This window comes from Biomphalaria glabrata, unplaced genomic scaffold (genome assembly GCF_947242115.1).
Source record: "Biomphalaria glabrata unplaced genomic scaffold, xgBioGlab47.1 scaffold_19, whole genome shotgun sequence".
Lineage (NCBI taxonomy): Eukaryota > Metazoa > Mollusca > Gastropoda > Planorbidae > Biomphalaria > Biomphalaria glabrata.
This window is the reverse complement of record NW_026602932.1, coordinates 336,822-357,432: the sequence shown is the minus strand read 5'-3', so window position 1 is coordinate 357,432 and position 20,611 is coordinate 336,822. Positions and strand designations below refer to the sequence as shown.

Here is a 20,611-nt window from a genome sequence, read left to right as displayed (position 1 = left end):
GATGTCATAAAAATACATTAAACGGGCTGCATTCGGATTTCAATCGAGTTGGATTTTGCAGACGACATAGCATTACTTTGAAATACAATTTAATGTATACTCGAGATGACGGATAAAGACGCCCTCAAAGTTATGCAGGTTACCCAATACACCCATAAGCATTGGTTATACAGATCTTGGACAAATAGAAAAGTTAACCAAGCCTATTTAGAAGGTGTTATCTCAAGCGATGAAGATCATATCATGGTGTTGCATGTCGGATTTAAAAATTAAGGCCTATCTGAATAAACAAAATTAATTAGCCTGGAGATTAAAATCCAGCTTCTCAATACAATCATTGTCCCAGCGGCCCCCACGCTTCGAGACGCGGAAGGCTGAAACGAGGCTGAGTAGATGGCTGAGAAAGATACTAGGAATAACATACTGAGATAATGTACCCAATAGAGAAATATTTTCCCCTACAGGCCGTCTAAGGAAAGTGGCGACTGAATGTCGATTGACATTTGTGAGACATATCACATTAGACAAGACGAAACACGTTTACCAAAGTCAGACTTAAAGATGAAAGCCGAAAAGAGGAACGCAAAAACATGTCTAGCATGGCCTCACACTTTTTTAGAAGTCCTGAATTCCGTGGAGCCAGCTGGGAAAGGGCTGTGGATAGAGCTTGCAGCCCTATACGTCGAATGAGGCGTTTCAGTCTATGTGTTTCTGAACAGTTTAAAATAAACAATGCTAGGTTTGCCACTCAACTGGTTAGATTAGATGATTAGAGTGCCTTAATCTCACTCGTAGTGTTCCGGGACGAAGCCCCGGACGCCGAGCGTTTTTCTACATTTCTGAGCTTCAGAAACTCTTTTCCTGGTGTCTACAATAAATTATTTTTCTCAAATTCAAGGTATTAATGTTTTAGTTTTCAAAGTTGCATTTTACTCACTTGGGTGTCACCCCCTGGTGGGTGTCACCAGGTGCGGACCGCACACCCCTAGTGACGCCACTGCGCTTAACCACTCAACCACCGCGTCTACTTAATTAGACTTATAAACAAATGGGCTAATAGCAAAAATAAAGGAGATGTGTTACATAGATTAGCTGATACGCCTAGCGATAGTGTTAAAAGTTTTGTTTCGTTGGGTACGTCAGCTGTGGGGAGAGGGGTGTTATGCTCTTCCGCATTGTATAGTACTTGAAAATGTAACTAAGTCCAACTGGAGGTAACACTGAACTCAATACTGGAACAGATAACACCAACGAAAGGCCAACAATCGATACATTGAGTCGACGCTGGTGTTAAAACAGCAAACACTTTTAATACTTAAGGTGGATCTAAGGTTAGAGAATAGTAAGAAATGACCAAAATATCACTTTTTCATTCTCTTCATATTTATATTGTACAACCATTTCTCTATCAAATTCAGTTTATTTGAGGCAAGTATTCCTTCTAGAAGTATTTTAAAATAATTTTTGTATTAGGTGGGGTAGTGTTTGTTTACCTTAGCAACGACCATAAGCAGGTAAATATTTTTGTTTTTTTGTAAATAATACTTTTTAATTATTTTCTAATGAAGTTAAAATGCGATATGCTTATAGATATAAAGGAAGTAGCTAAGGGAATGTACTCTATTACTTCACTGTCCCAGTCAACAAAAGCATGTTTATTTTCTGTTGCATTTTGTGTAATTTCTAGCAACATTTTTTCGTTTTGGATTGCTGCTGGTGAAAGACTCTTTTGTATATTTTGATATTTAGATCTATATTCATATTGCATTTTTATTTGTGTAACAATAATGGCCAATAAGCATAATAAAAGGCAAAGTTGTGGTAGAAAAAGAAAATTTCGTGGGAATAAATTATATTAAATACAGTTATACACCAAGTCTGCAAAGTCTACAAGTAGTACAAGTGATGATCATGGACAAGTTGGTGAACAACAAGAGACACATCAAGCTGCTTCACCTAATGTAGATATTTCATCTGAATCAAGTTTATCAGATAATCCACTGGATTGTAATATCTTTTTAAACCTAGCATGTTTTAATAATTTCTTGGCAAGTTACTTGATATGTCCTAAATGCTTCAACTATTCTCTAAATTTGTTTTTGAATGAAAGCGCAAGAATTGGATTTTGTCAGGAACTAATTGTGAAATGCACTTCAGCTGACTGCTCATTTGAAGAAAGCTTTAGATCTTCTAAAGAAAATAGAGATGGTCAAAAAAGAGGATTTAGGGAAATAAATCTCAGAATGGTATCATTTGTAAGATCCATAGGTCGAGGTCTCAGTGCGCTCTTGAATTTTTGTCAACACACAAACAGTCCACCTCCTATTTCTGAAACATCTTATCAATCTGTAATGCATACCATAGGCCTTGCATCTAAGAAAGTTGCAGAAGAAAGTATGGAAAAGGCTGCAAGGGAGGTTGGAATCAGCAACGAAGAAGGCATCACTGACTGCGGTGTGAGCGTTGATGGGACATGGCAGCCTCGAGGGCACTCGAGCCATCATGGCGTTGTTACAGCCATATCAATAGAAACAGGTAAATGTTTAGACGCAGAAATTCTTACAAATAGCTGTAGACTTTGCACAAAATGGTCTAGTAAGAAAGGAACAGCTGATTATGATAAGTGGATTACCAAACACAAATGTAAAGTAAATCATGTTGGTAGTTCAGGGGAACCGTCCGATGTCCTCTATTACTAGCTGTCTATATAATTCTTCTTATTCTTACTGTAAAGAAGAAAGCGTCTTGATTCTAAAGCGTCGCTTAGAGAGTTCTTGTTTTTTAACTATCTTTCACGTCACTTGTCACTAAGTACAACTTTCCCCTTATTCCCGAAACAAATAACTAAATCCTAATCATGTCATAACAGGGGAAACTGCTGTGGGGAGAGGGGGAAACTACTGTGTCGGTGACATCGTTTCGACTATAGCAAATGACCAGGCATTCATTATCATTTTTATGAGATTATTCCTCATTCCATATGCTAGGACAAATTTGTACAAAATCTCCTTCTTCCCTAGCCCTATTAGAGCATGGAATGGGTTGCCTGAGCTAGCCAAGAAAACTAGTGACTTGGCGGAGTTTAGGTCATTGGTTAATATCCATGACTAAATGCATGACGCGTAGGACGTAATCATCTTCTTTTTTGAAGTAACGTCTGTATCATATAAGATAAGATTCATAGTCGCAATTCACTGTCCTTTACATTGTTTAATTTATCATGAAATTCTTCAATAAAGAATTTTGCTATTACTTTAGTTCGCCTACCCGAGCAGTATTAGATTCAATTGAAAGCCTCCTGTAGGTTTTGGCGGGCAGGAGACTTTGATTTTGTAATATATGGAGCGGGGAGTATACCACAAAGCAGCCATGTGAGGCAGGAAAAGACAAGACTTTCTTAAACAACCATACTAGGAAATTTAACTAGTTAATTTATTACAATTTGCAGCCTCTCAGCACGTCACGACGGAGAAAACAATCTCTACAACGCTTCAGAGAGAAACATAATGGGTTCTCCGGAAAAAAAGCCTGGGACAGAGTATAATCCATGGCTGTTCTCTCCCTGCAGTGTCAGTTACTTTACCAGCTTTTTGAAGAAAAAATTGAGCTCCAGGTTGGTTTCTACATTGTTATGAAAACATTTATTTGTTGTTGTTTCAACTCAAGATCTGCATGTGGCTGTTGAAATTTGGTGGTGCCTCGAAAAGAACATGTAAATCGACCACCGGCGGAAAATGGTTATGTCTGCGCTGGTTGTGGCAAAGTATGTAGGTCGCAGATGGGGCTGTTTAGCCACAGAAAATACTGCATTCTTATAAATATTCAGAGTCGAAGACATGCCTTATTATTTACAAAGCTTGTATCAACTCCCTGTGTCTGTCTGGTGAAATGTGTGTACATGTTAATTCTCACGTACTCAATCTTGGAAAAAAAAAAACTGAAATTTTGCACAATTTCTTTTATCTGCCAGTACAAGAATCAAATAAAAAAAAAAACAATTAGTTAGTTAATTATTGTTAATGAATTGTTGGGTGTCTTTGTTTTGGTATCTCGAGCAAGGGAAAGAAATTTCAATTGACTGATATGCTGAATTATTATTATTTGTAGAAAGAAAATTTTATAAAATCCATTTTTATAGGCATCTCTCAGGCAGAGGGGTTACCTTTATTGGCTTGGGGAGGCTGAGGAGACCTCGAGTTCGAACTCAGGCTGCTCACCTTTTTTTTACAAATACATTTAATAAGCGATCACCCAGATACTCCCTTTTTTCTTCCCCCAATCCCTTTTCCAACTGGTGCAGACACGTGATAGGATCATAGCGTATTAAAAACCTAAAAGCTAAACAAAAACAGTTGTTGAAAATATTTCTAATCGCTCATATTTATTATTGTTTGTCTAGAATCAAGATAGGACCCTTATATTATAAATTTAATTACATGACTAATCCAAACTAATTGATATAACTAGATTTAATACTTTTTAAAATATTATTTTTATTTTGCTTGTTATTAGGTTATATTTGAGTTTGAGTCTGTCTTTTTTCAATTTTATAAGCTGAAAAACAGACATTTTTAAATAGTATTCGGCATCTGTAAGCATGCTTTCATTATGACACTTAGTTTAGTTTCGAGGCGCACTTCAGTAGACGGACTTTAAAACGCCACATTTTAGTGACGCCCTTGTTAGTGAGTTTGATATTACTGATGTAGACTTTTAGTTTAGTGACTGGCTCGACTGTGTCCAATTCTGTAATAAAGTTAGTCATTGTGCTATCTCAAGTTTGGATTCTGTATCGACTCTCTGTGACTGTGTTAGCTATGTATTGATCTCGCACTGGTAATTCACTACACAGTACACCCAAGCATCTATGATTCTTACCAAGGTAATAGAGAATATAGAAATATAGAACTCCAATTCACACACACATCAAATCTAATCATGAATAGTAAAGATGATGACTATTATTATTATTATTATTATTATGTTAGAAAAGAATGACTATTCATTCTCTGGCGCTGCCAGGGTCGAGTTTGGTTAAAGGGAAAGAAAATTCATCATAGTCACATTATCAGTTTCCACTGAGGAATTTTCTGGTGATGTAGCAGGTCTGCAGCAGTACCATCCTCTGACAGGCAACGAGGATGTTCCTAGGAATGTTAAGGGCCTTTTTATTATTATTATTACAGTGCACAGTCTAGCTCAAACCATTTCATTCCTCCCTTTCTCTCGACCAACACACGAGTCTTGCCTATGTAAAGTAAAGATTTGAAGCTAAAATGTAAACTCTGTGTATTATATATATTGTAAATGTTTATTCCAAGTCGAGGTTACACTTGTCTTGTCTACGCTGTCGAAGCATCAGCAGACATTCCAGATGTATCTGATAAACTATTGGGTCAGGTGATCAAACCTGATCAACAGTGTCAACAGTTTTTTTGGAAATGATTCCTTCTTTTGCAGGGTAAGTAACACAACTCGCTAACAGCCCAATTAAATTAACTTCTTTCCTGCTAAGCAGAGTTATCACTCATATCACGCAATATTTGCTTAGTCACTTCATCATGCATTGACTTCTTAGTCACTTTTATTTCCTGCTAAGTCACTTCTTAATCATTGATTATCATCATATTAATTACCGATCCCCTAATTTGATGAGACTCTCCTTGCCCTGCTCTCGGAGGTAAATGAGTATTTCAGAGAATAGAACAAAGAGAAAAATACTGTAGATATAATTTCTATTTCTTAAAATTAAATGTAAATAAATAAATGATAATCGATTTTCGCAGGAAGAAGAAGGAAACCGATATTGATTCTGTAGCAAAAGAGAACATAAATAATGTAAATTTGTGAATACCTTGGTACTATCTTAGTCAACAAATTAATTTTTAGTGTAAATACTGATTATTTTGGCCAAAAGAGCAGCAAAGATTACGATTATTTAGAAAAAAAAAGTTCCCTTTCACACCTTGTGGTCTATAGGGCAGATTATGTAAAGATCGTCTGTTTCTGTGGCCTATGGTTAACGAGTGTCATGTGGCCAGCATAACCACAGTCTTCACCAGGAATCGAAACACGGACCCCGGTTTGGAAGCCAAGCGCTTTACCGCTCAGCCACCTCACCGCACATAGAAAAATGTCCTCATTTAAAAATCCTTGGCGATGTTTTATCACGCTCACATTTGAAGTTGTTATATCACTGCCTGGTATGGCAATCGGAACTTTAAAAAAGAAAAGAAATTCTTTTATTAAAAAGAAAACCTAATCTAAAGGGGAAGAACTCCACCCTTAAAACTATATCAATAATGTACAAGCTATTTACCTTATAAGATATCAAACAAAATGATTAATTACCAATTATTAATTCACTAATTGTTTTTTTTTTATTGATTCGTGTTTTGTTAGGTGCAATAAATATTTGTTTAAAGTATCAACTTGATAGGTTCTAGGGGTATGTAATACTCCACAGGGTTCCCCACCTCAACGCTGAGTAGTAAATTCCTGTCGGGGTTACACTTTGGCTCGTCTGCCTGGACACGCCTTACTGTCTATCAATTAATTTTTGAAGTAATTACCAAGAGAACGAATAATGGTAATCTGATAACGTATACTAGTCAACAACGAGAATGCGTAAAACAAAGCAAAAGGTTTAATGAAACAATGATATGATATGACACAATAAACGATGGTTATACATCGTGATCAATATTAAATCAGTGTGCCTAAGATATGAGTATATATATATATATATACAACAGCGTTAACCGGTAATCACACCTTGGTCACAGAGTGTACAGTCCACTCCGGGCTCTCGACCCAATGCCATGGATAATGGCCCAGCAGGGTCCAGACAATGCTGTACAGTCGATAATTAAAGTAATTTTTTTTTTTACGGAAATGTTTTTTTCTTGAGGATTTGAATAAGAGATCGACCCTTTACAAAACAATTAGATGAATTAGATATTCATTATAAGACATCAGTTAGGCCACGTTCACGTCTGACTACACATTCACTTTCACCTATCCTTTGGTCTGCTGGACCCTTGGTCACCAGACAAGATCTGTCAACCTTCTTTCTTCATTCTTCTCTTTCATTTTCAATTTCATTCTGATGTTCTTTCTAAAAATATTGAATCCTGCCCTTTTTACCTGCCTGGGTGGACCACTTCGGGTGCCGATTTTGAGTTTGTGTTTCTACACAAACTGTCTTTGTAACCTTTTTTTTATTTTATTAAATCAGGCTTCCGAATCTAGACGCTCTATCACTGAAATCTGCCAAGCAATGTTATGTGCAGATGTTTTAAGAGGGTTATGTATCCCGCATATAGCACTCACTGGAACATCTTGTGGCGATGGAAAGGTAAGATTTCATCGATCCTCAATATATATCAGAAACGTTTATCAACCACTGGTTGCATTAGGGTTATTGATTGGTGAAGAAACGCTAAGACAATGCGGTTATTGTACTAGAACTAGCAATACAAATCTAAGCCAAAGAGAAAAAAAAAATTGTTTACTGAATTAAATTTTTAAAAAAATTGTGAGAGGGCAGTAAGGCCTCGTGGTCCAAATGTCGTTCGTTTTACTTGGACCTGCAGGGTCACATCTATGCATGTTTCTTGTAGTTTCTATACAGTCGTTCACCCTTGCAGCAGTATATCTTTGTTTTTGAGTCTTTGAACTTCCTTCCTTCACTCTCTCGCTCTCTTCCTTACTTCTTTCTCTTTTTATTCCTTCCTTCTTTTCTCTCTTTTTTCTCTCTTCCTTCTCTCTCCTTTTCTCTCTCTCTCTCTCCCCCTGTTTGTCCTTTCCTTCCTTCCTTCTCTCTCTTTTCATCCTTCCTGTTCTCTCTCTCTCTCTCATCTATCTCTATTCTTTCTTTTCTCTCTGTTCCTACCTTCCTTCTCTCTCTTTTCATCCTTCCTTTTCTCTCTCTCTCTCTCTCATCTATCTCTATTCTTTCTTTTCTCTCTGTTCCTACCTTCCTTCTCTCTTTTCATCCTTCCTTTTCTCTCTCTCTCTCTCATCTATCTCTATTCTTTCTTTTCTCTCTGTTCCTACCTTCCTTCTCTCTCTTTTCATCCTTCCTTTTCTCTCTCTCTCTCTCTCATCTATCTCTATTCTTTCTTTTCTCTCTGTTCCTACCTTCCTTCTCTCTCTTTTCATCCTTCCTCCCCTCTTTCTTTTTTTTTTTCATCCTTTCTTTCTTCTCTCTTGTTAGATAGCCTGTTTAGTTAGTTGGCTTGCGCACTTTATAAGACCGACAGTGAACGTACATTGTATAGTGACGACATAGACTTTGGGTTAGAGATTAGAATAGACTTTTAGAAATCAGTTACTGCTAGACTCTTGAGGGGTAGACATCGTTGTTATTGACGGACTAGACTGTGGCCCATTCTGTATTAAAGATGGTTTATAGTGTTCATCTGGATTTAACTTGGTTCTTGAGGCTTTGATCCTGTTGTAGCTGTTCATGTCTTGTAATGTGATGTTCATGTCCGAGTTCGCAGTTAAAATACACTCAACAAGGTACGCACGCACTTTGTATAATCAAGTATCTTTAGAAATACTTCAAGTACATCTGATTTACACATGCATCCGCACTCTCTATTTTTCTTCTTTCTCTCTATTTCCTCCTTCTGTCTCTCTTTTTTTGCTTCCGCTCTCTTTTCCTTCCTTCTTTCTCTCTCTTTCTCCTTCTCTCTTTTTTTTCTTTCTTCTCTCTTTTCCTCCCTCCTCTCTCTCTTTTTTCCCCCTTCTCACTTTATTTTCCTTCCTTCTTTCACTCTCTTTTCCTTTTTTTGTTCCCTCTTTTTTTGTCCTTCACTCTCTCTTTTTCTTCCATCTTTCTCTCTCACCATTTCTCATGTTTCTGGGTATAGTCTAGCCCTAAACTCGCTTATTGTGACTCCACCCACTGCAACTACTATTTCATTGGTAGTACTACTTGTGGCAGAAATAGCCAACATCGTCCCTTTCCCCTATCCAGAGAAATAAATGAAGCAAAACTAATATTACAGAATCCTTAGTTAATGAGGCTTTAATGTTCAACCCCTACCCAGAGCGTAGCTAGGAATTTCCCATCATTTGGGGGCCCAGGAGGGGGGGGGGGCTTGATCTCTTTGTGGGCACTTGCATTTTGCGTAATATTTAATATTCAATGGAAAAACACTCATTTTGGGTTCCCCCCCCCCCCTGCTAGTGGGGGCCGGGGGATTTTCAAATTCACCCTCCCTCCTCCCACACCCCAGCCACAGCCCCCTGTGGCTGCCTGGTGTGCGGTTTGCGCACTGGACTGTCGTTCAGATGTTTGGATTGTCCAGGGTTTAAACCCTGCCCGGCCCGCTCCCATCCCCCGTCGTCCTGCGGGAGGTTTGGACTAGGAAGTAATTATCTTCAACTCTGAATGAACATCCGAAACATGTAAAACATTTTACAACATTTTACATTTTACCACCAATAAAAGTCAACGGGTTACACTGATAAAGTAAATATATGAAAACTCAAGCAATAAAATAAGCTTGACCAAAGTAAAAAAATTTAATTCCCTCCACTAAATAAATTGATCTGTTTTGTTATCAGTCGCCCCCATAAAACAGTGCAGAGATATGCTTTTTCTATCTTTGGTTCAATTTTGAGTCAGAATCTAGGTCAGTTGAAAGTTCATAGTGATGTTATAGAATTTTTTTGTTACCAGGAAGAACTAACAAAATCTTTTTTTTTTTCTGCATTTACTTAGAAACTAATTCATACGTAGAGATTAATTCACGTGTAGGCCTAAACTAATCCTAAAAATTATTTAAATAGTTCAAGGAACAAGTCAGGCCTCGCGGAACACAAAGGTTCCACGGAACACTATTAAGAAAACACTGGTCTAAATGCTTATGAAATTTTTTTTTTAATTTACAAATAATAGAAGTACATCATTTTTTTTTACAAAGCTTTAATCAATTCACTCTGTCTGTCTGTATGGCAAAAAGTTTGTACCTGTTATTTCTCCCACACCCAATCTCGTATTTAGCTGAAATTTTGCTTCATTTTTTTTTACCTGATAACACAAGAATAAAATTTAAAAAATAGCTAATTGGTTAATTAACTATTGATAATGAATTATTTTTTTAAATAAGGGAAAGAAATCGTAGTTAAAAGATGTGGTGGCATAAGTTGAATTAGTCCGCTTGAGGAATCTTTAGCCCTGAGGGAACATTTTTTTAAATTCATTTAAAAGGAGATCATGTCAGCATTTGCCCCACCCCCCTTCTCCCCTCCCCCTTTCACAACTGGTCCAGACAAGTGATAGGATCATAGCGCATTGATTAAGCTAAATGAAAACCATTGGTGTAAATATTTCTATCACACAGATTTATATATCTAGGTCAGTCTGCTGTACAATTACATAAAGATAGTCTAATACTATAGATAAAAACGAGCTATTTATAGAGACATTACACAATTTAAGTTCAGAAATATCATACGGTGCTTTGGTCTGACCACATTCCAGATACAGAAATCCTAAGGTAAGCCAACATGAACAGTATCGATGTCACAGTAAAAAAGATCCCAATTTCGATAGGCGGGAGTTGTAGTCCGCATGCAAGAATAATCGCCTTTCCGTACTGCCTTTGTACGGGGAGTTGTGTGTAGGAAAGCGCTCCCAATAGGGGTCAATGCAAGCAGCAAACACTATAAAGACACTCTCAAGAGCTCCGGTGTAATATTGACATTTACCGCTGGGAAGCACTAGCTCTCAATCTCTCCTAATGGCGTGAAGCTGTGAGTGTTGGAGTCTTGAGATTTGAAGCAAGAAGAGTGACCAGCGTGAAAAAGCGCCGAACTAACAACTAACAAAAAGCTGAGAGAAAAAAGCAAGCCTATCTGCAACTGGCCCAACCCACCCCAGGCCATGTATGCGGTCGGCTTTTTAAAGTCAGGATTGGACTTTACAGTCATCTACGAGTCCATAGGATATGAGAAATGTGCTCATCTTCGATCACGAAGGAGGATATATATAAATTATTTCTCTAGTGTTATTAGAGCATGGAATGGGTTACCTGAGCTAGCTAGGAAAACTAGTGACTTGCAGAGTTTAGGTCATTGGTTAATATGCATGGCTAAATGCATGACGCGAAGGACATAATCATCTTCTTTTTTTGAAGTAACGTCTATATTATATAAAATTAGATATATATTTACATATAAGGAAAAAAAGTAAAGTTTACCTTTTAGACCATACGGTCTATATCTCAGATGTTGTTAAGGTAACCTGTTTCTGTGGCCTATGGTTTAGGAAGGTGTCATGTGGCCAGTACAACGACCAACTGCCTTTAATTTTATTCAACTAATGTCAGGTACTCATTAGAGCTGGGTGGACTCAGAGATGCTCATAAGCTCCCGAAATTAAAAATCCCAGTCTATAATTACATGAATGATTTTAACTAATTGATTCAATTACATTTAATATAACTTTTTTTTTTTTTTAAGTATTTTTATGTTCTTCTTGGTAAGATCTTGAAACAAAATAAGTAATTTATCACACAGTTTATAAAATTTTAATCATTGAATTTTTAAATACCTGTCTTTGTTTCAGGTCTGCATAAATGACAATGTGTCAGCGACCCATACGCTCCTCAACTTGATGGTGTGTACCTTAAAGATCTTAAATATTCTTTTTCTTATTCACCTAATCAGAACTGAATATTGATTTTTTTAAATAAACTAATTTATACTGGTACTATGGGGAGTCTACATGACGCATTTGTACGATAATAGGCCAAATGTTTTTGAAATTATGGTCGCTTCATTTGTGTCCATTATAAAACACATTTTTTAAAACTGCCATCAATGTACCTTTATGTACATTATAAAGCTAACTTAATTTTCCCAGCAATACTTTTCTCTTTAGAAGTAGTAAATCTTAATACTGTGCTATTGCTGCTACTCTATGGTTAATGCAGCTCTGTTAATTAACTATTGATAATGAATTATTTTTTTAAATAAGGGAAAGAAATCGTACTTAAAAGATGTGGTGGCATTAAATTGAATTAGTCCGCTTGAGGAATCTTTTGAGCAGCTCTGTTACATTTTACTATCTCTAGAAAACTGTGCATTTGGAGACAGACCGAGCTATTCTTGCAGTTTGTTTATCAATGACTTTATGGGCAACTGTTACTCTACTCTTGGCTATCGAGCATGCTGTGACACGTGTAACAATGTGTCTAGGCCCGTGAAAGGTAAACCTCAATACACACTTTCAATGATCTATTACGTCATACATAAAGCCATACATGTCAATCCATGTCTAGTAACGCTTAGAGTATCTTAGAGGAATGTAATCCTTCAGAATTAAGATATATGGCTAAATATGTAGGCTTTGGTCTCCTTAGATAAATGTAGATGTTATTTCTCCAACACCTATTCTTGTATCAAGTGGAAACTTGAATAATTATTCATTGTAGCAGAGAAAACATGAATCAATTAAAAATAAACCCATTAGTCAATTCATTATTGGCAATTAATTATTGTGATTGATATCGAATAAAGAAAACTACTTCTACATTATTCAGCGCTATCTCATCCTTTTAGCGTTCTCAATACACTATGATCCTATCACTTTTATCAACCGGTTGGAAAGAAGGAGAAAGAACGGGGTATCTGGGTGATCGCTTTTAAAGTGTATTTAAAAAAAAAAGGTAACGACCGAACTTTGGGGCTAAAGCCTTCTCAGGCTTCTCAAGCCAACGCGGTAACCATACTAAGCCTCAGACGGCAGCCTAATATAAAGGAGCTTATACCGCGACTTCAATCAAGTACTATTTATTTTCATTGTTTCAGATACCAAACAAAGTAATTAATTACCAATAGTTAATTAACAAATTTGGTTAATTAGTTTTTTCGTTTTCTTTTGCACCGACGTATGTAAAACAAATTAGGCCATTTACTGCTTCGTACTGCTTCGTGTGAATGCGTGTTGAAAGGGTTAGAGAGCAGAATCCAAGATGGAATAGTGTAAACCATGTTATTATTGAAATGTTATTAATGGTTTCTCAACATTAAAGTATTCATCGTCTACTATGTCTATGAGTTAGTTTGTACATAATTAAGAGTCTCGTCAGTTCGTAACATTTTCCTTAAATTCGTGGTTGTTCATATTTGATACTGTTCCATATCTCAAGCTTAAACTCTACAGAATGTGAACCGGGAGATTTAGATTTGAGACCAGAACAATGTCTTAGCCCTAGTGTCTGCAACACACAGCCATTACAGTGCTGTAACTATTGCTCGTTTTATTTCAAAACTGAATCAATTACCACACCAACAATACCATTTATTACACCCACTTCACCAAAACGTAAGATATTTAGAATATATTTGTAATCAATTCGACACCTAAACACTAAAAGACTACTTAGATCTAGATCTAGGCCTAGTTGAAGTAGTCCTGAACATGACATCTGTACTCGGCATTTGTAACCGTGTTTGTATTCATATCGATACAGCGCTGGTGGCGACTTGGGTAGAGTTAATCGTCTGTGTACAACTAGCACAAGTAACAGAGGCCAGCGCTAGGTGAATCAGGGCCGACCTTATGTGATTGGAGGCCCTAGGCGAAGTGAATTTTGGTGAAATATAAAATTTATGCCAAGTGAAAATATAAATATATATAAGACTGAAACAAAGAAATTACGCATTTTTAATTATTAAAAAACTTACCTGTATGATGTAGAGCTTAGAGCAAGACCAGTAGACATTGAGCTATAGACTTCTGTTTAAGATTTGATCTGGATGATGTAGAGCTTAGAGCTAGACCAGTAGACATTGAGCTATAGACTTCTGTTTGAGATTTGATCTGTATGATGTAGAGCTTAGAGCTAGACCTGTAGACATTGAGCTATAGACTTTTGTTTGAGATTTGATCTGGATTATGTAGAGCTAGACCAGTAGACATTGAGCTATAGACTTCTGTTAGTTTGAGATTTGATCTGGATGATGTAGAGCTTAGAGCTAGACCAGTAGACATTAAGCTATAGACTTCTGTTAGATTGAGATTTGATCTGGATGATGTACAGCTTAGAGCTTGACCAGTAGACATTGAGCTATAGACTTCTGTTTGAGATTTGATCTGTATGATCTAGAGCTTAGAACTAGACCAGTAGACATTGAGCTATAGACTTCTGTTTGAGATTTGATCTGTATGATGTACAGCTTAGAGCTAGACCAGTAGACATTGAGCTATAGACTTCTGTTTGAGATTTGATCTGGATGATGTAGAGCTTAGAGCTAGACCAGTAGACATTGAGCTATAGACTTCTGTTTGAGATTTGATCTGTATGATCTAGATTCTAGAGCTTAGAGCTAGACCAGTAGACATTGAGCTATAGACTTCTGATAGTTTGAGATTTGATCTGGATGATGTAGAGCTTAGAGCTAGACCAGTAGACATTGAGCTATAGACTTCTGATAGTTTGAGATTTGATCTGGATGATGTAGAGGTTAGAGCTAGACCAGTCGACATTGAGCTATAGACTTCTGATAGTTTGAGATTTGATCTGGATGATGTATAGCTTAGAGCTAGACCAGTAGACATTGAGCTTTAGACTTCTGATAGTTTGAGATTTGATCTGGATGATGTAGAGCTTAGAGCTAGACCAGTAGACATTGAGCTATAGACTTCTGTTTGAGATTTGATCTGTATGATGTACAGCTTAGAGCTAGACCAGTAGACATTGAGCTATAGACTTCTGATAGTTTGAGATTTGATCTGGATGATATAGAGCTTAGAGCTAGACCAGTAGACATTGAGCTATAGACTTCTGCTAGTTTGAGATTTGATCCAAGTTTTGCTATTTTTTTCTCCAAACATTTTTTTGAGTCCTGTGCGAGGCCACCTTTAATCTAAGGCCGGCCCTGGACAAACTTTCAACCGTGGCGAGGGGCGATTCCTTGGTTCATATGATCATCCAGAAGGAATGGCAATGTTCTTGCGCTTTCGAGAAGGCCTTCGACGACCCTATAAAATGAGAGAAGGTCATGACAGTTCAGATTCACGAGTTACATTTAGTCCAGTACAGTCAAGTCCAGTGTGAAGTCGCCCAGTTGAATCCATTACAGTCAAGTCCAGTGGGAAGTCGCCCAGTTGAATCCATTACAGTCAAGTCCAGTGGGAAGTCGCCCAGTTGAATCCATTACAGTCAAGTCCAGTGGGAAGTCGCCCAGTTGAATCCATTACAGTCAAGTCCAGTGGGAAGTCGTCCAGTTGAATCCATTACAGTCAAGTGCAGTGGGAAGTCGCCCAGTTGAATCCATTACAGTCAAGTCCAGTGGGAAGTCGCCCAGTTGAATCCATTACAGTCAAGTCCAGTGTGAAGTCGCCCAGTTGAATCCAGTACAGTCAAGTCCAGTGGAAAGTCGCCCAGTTGAATCCATTACAGTCAAGTCCAGTGGGAAGTCACCCAATTGAATCCATTACAGTCAAGTCCAGTGGGAAGTCGCCCAGTTGAATCCATTACAGTCAAGTCCAGTGGGAAGTCGCCCAGTTGAATCCATTACAGTCAAGTCCAGTGGGAAGTCGCCCAGTTGAATCCAGTACAGTACAGAGTTTGATACAACAGTCCAGAGTTTGATACAACAGTCCAGAGTTTGATACATCAGTACAGAGTTTGATACAACAGTACAGAGTTTGATACAACAGTCCAGAGGTTGATACAACAGTCCAGAGTTTGATACAACAGTACAGAGTTTGATAGAACAGTCCAGAGTTTGATACAACAGTCCAGAGTTTGATACAACAGTACAGAGTTTGATACAACAGTCCAGAGTTTGATAGAACAGTCCAGAGTTTGATACAACAGTACAGAGTTTGATACAACAGTCCAGAGTTTGATACAACAGTACAGAGTTTGATACTACAGTCCAGAGTTTGATACAACAGTACAGAGTTTGATACATCAGTACAGAGTTTGATACAACAGTACAGAGTTTATACATCAGTACAGAGTTTATACATCAGTACAGAGTTTGATACAACAGTACAGAGCTTATACATCAGTACAGAGTTTGATACAACAGTACAGAGTTTATACATCAGTACAGAGTTTATACATCAGTACAGAGTTTGATACAACAGTACAGAGTTTATACATCAGTACAGAGTTTATACATCAGTACAGAGTTTGATTCAACAGTACAGAGTTTATACATCAGTACAGAGTTTGATACAACAGTCCAGAGTTTATACATCAGTACAGAGTTTGATTCAACAGTACAGAGTTTATACATCAGTACAGTACGGTTAAGCATTTTTACAGACACTGTTTCGTGTTACCAATTGTACAGTATTGACTAATTGACTCCTTTTTTGAAGTGACCTCATATGTTTCATAAAGATATTAGACATTAATTAAGTTTTATGGCGCCCGAATTGTCAAGTTGAGTAGGTTGTGAAGTGTTTGCATAAAGCCTGGATAGAAAGAGTGACGTTACAATATTGTAGTCTTTCGATCGTGACTGTGTAATTGTGTGTGTATATGTATACATAGCTCCTCCCTCGTGGTTGAATACGAACATGTTTCTGGTTTTCTATGAACTCGACTATGACTATAAGTCCAATCCTCGCTTTAAAAAGGCAGTATATTTTTCTGCTTCAAACAATGTAAAATTGTGAATTAATGTGTATTATTGCTTATCAAATAGTATTTCAGTCTATACCAACTCTATACCACTGTGTATATTACAGAGAGAGTATCATCGTGATGCGTGCATTAAAGTTTTTAAATTGTGTTAAAAGAATGTGACGTGTATAATTGTAATAAAAAAATGCAAATTATTGTTTCAATTGTGTAGACTACAAAAGTTGTTTTCGCTTAAAGATATTTGTGACGTTATAATACACGAAATTGCTGTTTTAATCGTACCTGCCTCCACTAATCCCTTAGCCTAATCTTTTTCATTAGTTGCTAAACATTTAGATAAAAATAATGTATGCTGCAAGTCACAAATCGAAGAGCATTGAAGACATTCTTGATGATATAGTATGTGTTTTTTAAATTGTCTACAGAATGTGAACCAGGAGATCTAGACTTGAGGCCAGAACTGTGCACTAACACTAGTGTCTGCCAGATAAAGTCATCACTGTGCTGTAACTATTGCTCGTTACATTACAATTCTGCAAATACAAGTAGGCTACCACACAATTAACGTCCCCCAACGGTAGGAAAATTTGTAACAAAATGTGTGTAAATACATTAAACATTTTTCGAATGCTTATTCAGTTTTGAAGATGAACTACATCCTGGCCCAAACCTCCCGCAGGACGAAGGGGGAAGGCAGCGGGCAGAGTTTGCACTCATGAACATCGAGACCACCGAACGACAGCCCAGAACGCATAACAAACGATTAAGCAGCCATTCATGTTTTATTACATGTGTTTTATCTGACGTTTAAGCTTTTGGTAGTGTAAGTGATTTGCGATTTGTATCTAAGTTCTAAACTTTAAACTATTCCTTTGTCTAATAAACGTGTTTTAGAAAAGATACATAGCCATTAAACGATCTTCTATATACGTAAAAATATTTTGAGTCAAGAGAAGTTAATTAAAAGATTGTACCTGTACTTTCATTCAATATAGACTCATATGAATCACTGGAAATAAAATAGTGTGTATCTTTAAGTATCAAAGAATGTGTATCATTCTGCATTTTTATGAAAAACCGGCAATATAACAATAAAAACGGTTAACTTTCAGAAATCATAAAGTAGCCTAAGCAAAAGAGATTTTCCAAGCTGTAAAATCAGATTTTCACAAGATTTTCTATAAGTGTCACAGGTTGAGGAAAGGACAGACTGACAGACCACACAAAGCTATGGCGGCTTTCCTGCCTTTCGGTGGCCAGTAATATTGTCGAGAGAATAATAATAATCTTTATTATCCATTAGGAAATGTGTCTTACATTTTGTGCGTTACACCAATTAAAACATTATAACTATAAAAAAAACAAAATATACAGTAGGCCTAGATATTTCGATCTGCTTAATTTGCCTTAGCTCTTGTAAGTGGAAACAATTATCATGATGTCAGTTATGGTAGAAACTTTGTTTACAGTAAGAAATTTTAATGAGGTTTATAATAATAATAATAAAGCTTGTCTTCGAGTCTGAAGATTAATGAGTAGTGCAGTATTTCACGTGGCTACGTAGCCCTAACTGTGACCAACATATTTTGCCACAATCAGCCATTCAGCGCAGACATAACCATTGAGTGAAGTTTCTACAAAACACGAAATGCCTCGTTTCCTGTTTTATTGAAGTAATTTTTTTCTTTATAATAACAAAAAATATTCAACCATGTATTGGAAATGTTTATTTGTCGGTATTCTGTTCAGTCCATAGGTTTGTTGTTTGTTTCCTTATTTGTACTAATCCACTTTATCGGTTGCTTAAATTTTGTTTTGTGAGCTAGAGGTATTTGTATTTTTTGACACATCGCACAATTTAGGCCATGTCCTGCCCATAATCCATCAAAGGAACTAGAGGTCAACATATCTAACTTTGATTAAGTCGTGCAAGAAGCAGTACTGTTTACAGTAGTCGAGACATGATGAAAGTAATGTATAATTATCTGTTTACTTTCAACAGAGTGTGTACTAGGAGAACCAGCTGTGTACTAGCCGTAGTATCTGCCAGACACAGCCATTGATGTGCTGTAAATATTGTTCTTCCCGTGACAATTCTGCAAGCCATCTCTCTTTATACACTATTTGGATATTATATTGTTTTTGTATTGCGTTCTTTCTTTATATTAAAACAAATGTCTATTAGGTAGATAAAGTACAAGTGTCTATTAAGTAGATAAAGTACAAATGTCTATTAGGTAGCTAAAGTACAAGACTCTTAGGTAGATAAAGTACTTACCCTTGTTCGGAATTTTTTTTTAGTTTTTGTCTATTTCTTATCTTTATACCATTTTAAGCATTGATTACACAAGGAAATCAATTATAATGAAGCAATCTATCAATCATAATGAAGCAATCGTTGGTGTACTGTGCATGAAATAATAGACCTCTAAAACATGTAACCAGGGCCGGCCTTAGATAATGAGCCTCCTTGTCCTTATCATTAGGAGGAACATTTTGTACATCCCCTTATAATTCTGGATCTAGAGATAAATTATGTTGCTTGTTTTTATTTCTTTTATTAAACAGTTTCAAATTCTTTATATAATGTGTTGCCTTTTCCATTTATTATAGTTATTCTATAGTTTGCTGCACTAGTTTGTTTTGTGTCTTGTAAAGTTAATGAGCTTTCCAATTTTATTTTTAAAATCATTGACCAGAAGTATCTAATACCTTATCACCTGATTCTGATTTGCCTTTTAATTTATTTATAATTCTATAAAGAAAACTTAACTAGACCCCACACCAGATGGCTCTGTCTGCACCAGATGTGGAAAAATATACAGGTCATGACTGGGTTTGCATTCATCTTTAATCTTGGAAATTGAAGGCATTGCCATTCATTGAATATCATTTGTTTGTCTTCAGTGAAATTATTACAGGATTGTTTCCACAGTATTTTAAAATTTGCTATGTTGTCTCCTTCATCAGCTATTTTATTTAATGTACCGTACACCTTAATAATGTTGATTATTATATTATTTCTGTAAGCAAGTACTCTATAATTCATGTAATTACAAAACAGTGTATGATGCTGGCGAAAACTTGTAACTGCAGATTACTAAACAGCTGTATGCTGGTATTTAAGTTTGGTGTAAACAAATACAGACAAAACTCCACAAATAAATGACAGAAGAGGGAACTGTTTCAAAATTTTAATCACAACAAATAGTTCATAACAATTACATGCAGGTAATAACCTTATTTTATTTTATTTATACTTTATTTCCTCACATCGATAGTTTGATTATGCAACTCGCAAGTAACATTCCAGAAAAGCTATGACTCAAACAGTATCCCTACAAAATAACTGTCCAGATATCATGGCTACATTAATTTTTAAAAAGTAAATGTTCAAAGTTAACAAAAAAAAAAAGTTGAAGAAAACAGGCACCTTCCAAAGCTTATAAAATAATTTTATCTAGTGCAATGCAATGTTGGTAAACAAATTAACAATTAGGCCTTCAAGGGCCATAATTCTGAAATTCATCAGCAGAAGTAGAAAGACAATAGTATAAAGCCTGTGAGGCCACTGATCTTGTATCGACACTTGCTGTTCCTTTGGATCTAGATCAGTTGCTTGGAGAGAGGGAAACTGCTGAGGAGATATAGTTTCGACCATTGCCATTGCACAGGGATTCATTTCCATATAGTAGTTTCACAACTGAAGGATCACAATTAAATCAAGATGGAACTTTTCTCATCTGGAGTCTTTGATCTCCCATCAAACTTTTACTCAGGTGGCAAATAGGGGAATGCTCTTCAGATATGGCAAATATCGAAGAAATAAAATACTTATGATATACCAAAATCAAACCTGCTGCCTGTATGAAAAGGAAGGATCCACAAAGATTATGGCACCTTAACTGAAAGTAAAGGCAGCTATCCAGAGAGCTTAATAGGCCACCCCCAGCTGGTTGTGCGCAGGGTTAACAACAGTCATATAA

General features: G+C 36.6%; 1 protein-coding gene across 6 annotated transcripts; it reads left to right on the top strand.

Annotated features, from left to right (window-relative positions):
- The first annotated feature begins 925 nt into the window (after positions 1–925).
- Positions 926–19,184, top strand: LOC129924198 (uncharacterized). 6 transcript variants are annotated; one of them, XR_008776186.1, is made up of 8 exons: positions 926–1,331; positions 3,449–3,613; positions 5,322–5,461; positions 7,238–7,357; positions 11,585–11,635; positions 12,093–12,227; positions 17,051–17,202; positions 18,628–19,180. XR_008776186.1 is itself a non-coding variant. In XM_056018011.1 (3 exons), exons 1-3 carry the CDS (start codon positions 2,474–2,476, stop codon positions 5,443–5,445), a joined length of 351 nt encoding a protein of 116 aa, XP_055873986.1. In that variant the 5' UTR covers positions 1,372–2,473; the 3' UTR covers positions 5,446–5,459. The 6 variants fall into 6 exon arrangements, 2 of the variants coding, with proteins under 2 accessions (XP_055873986.1, XP_055873987.1); XR_008776189.1 differs by lacking the exon at positions 5,322–5,461 and having other exon boundaries at positions 18,628–19,184; XR_008776188.1 differs by lacking the exon at positions 3,449–3,613 and having other exon boundaries at positions 18,628–19,181.
- The last annotated feature ends 1,427 nt before the right edge of the window (positions 19,185–20,611 follow it).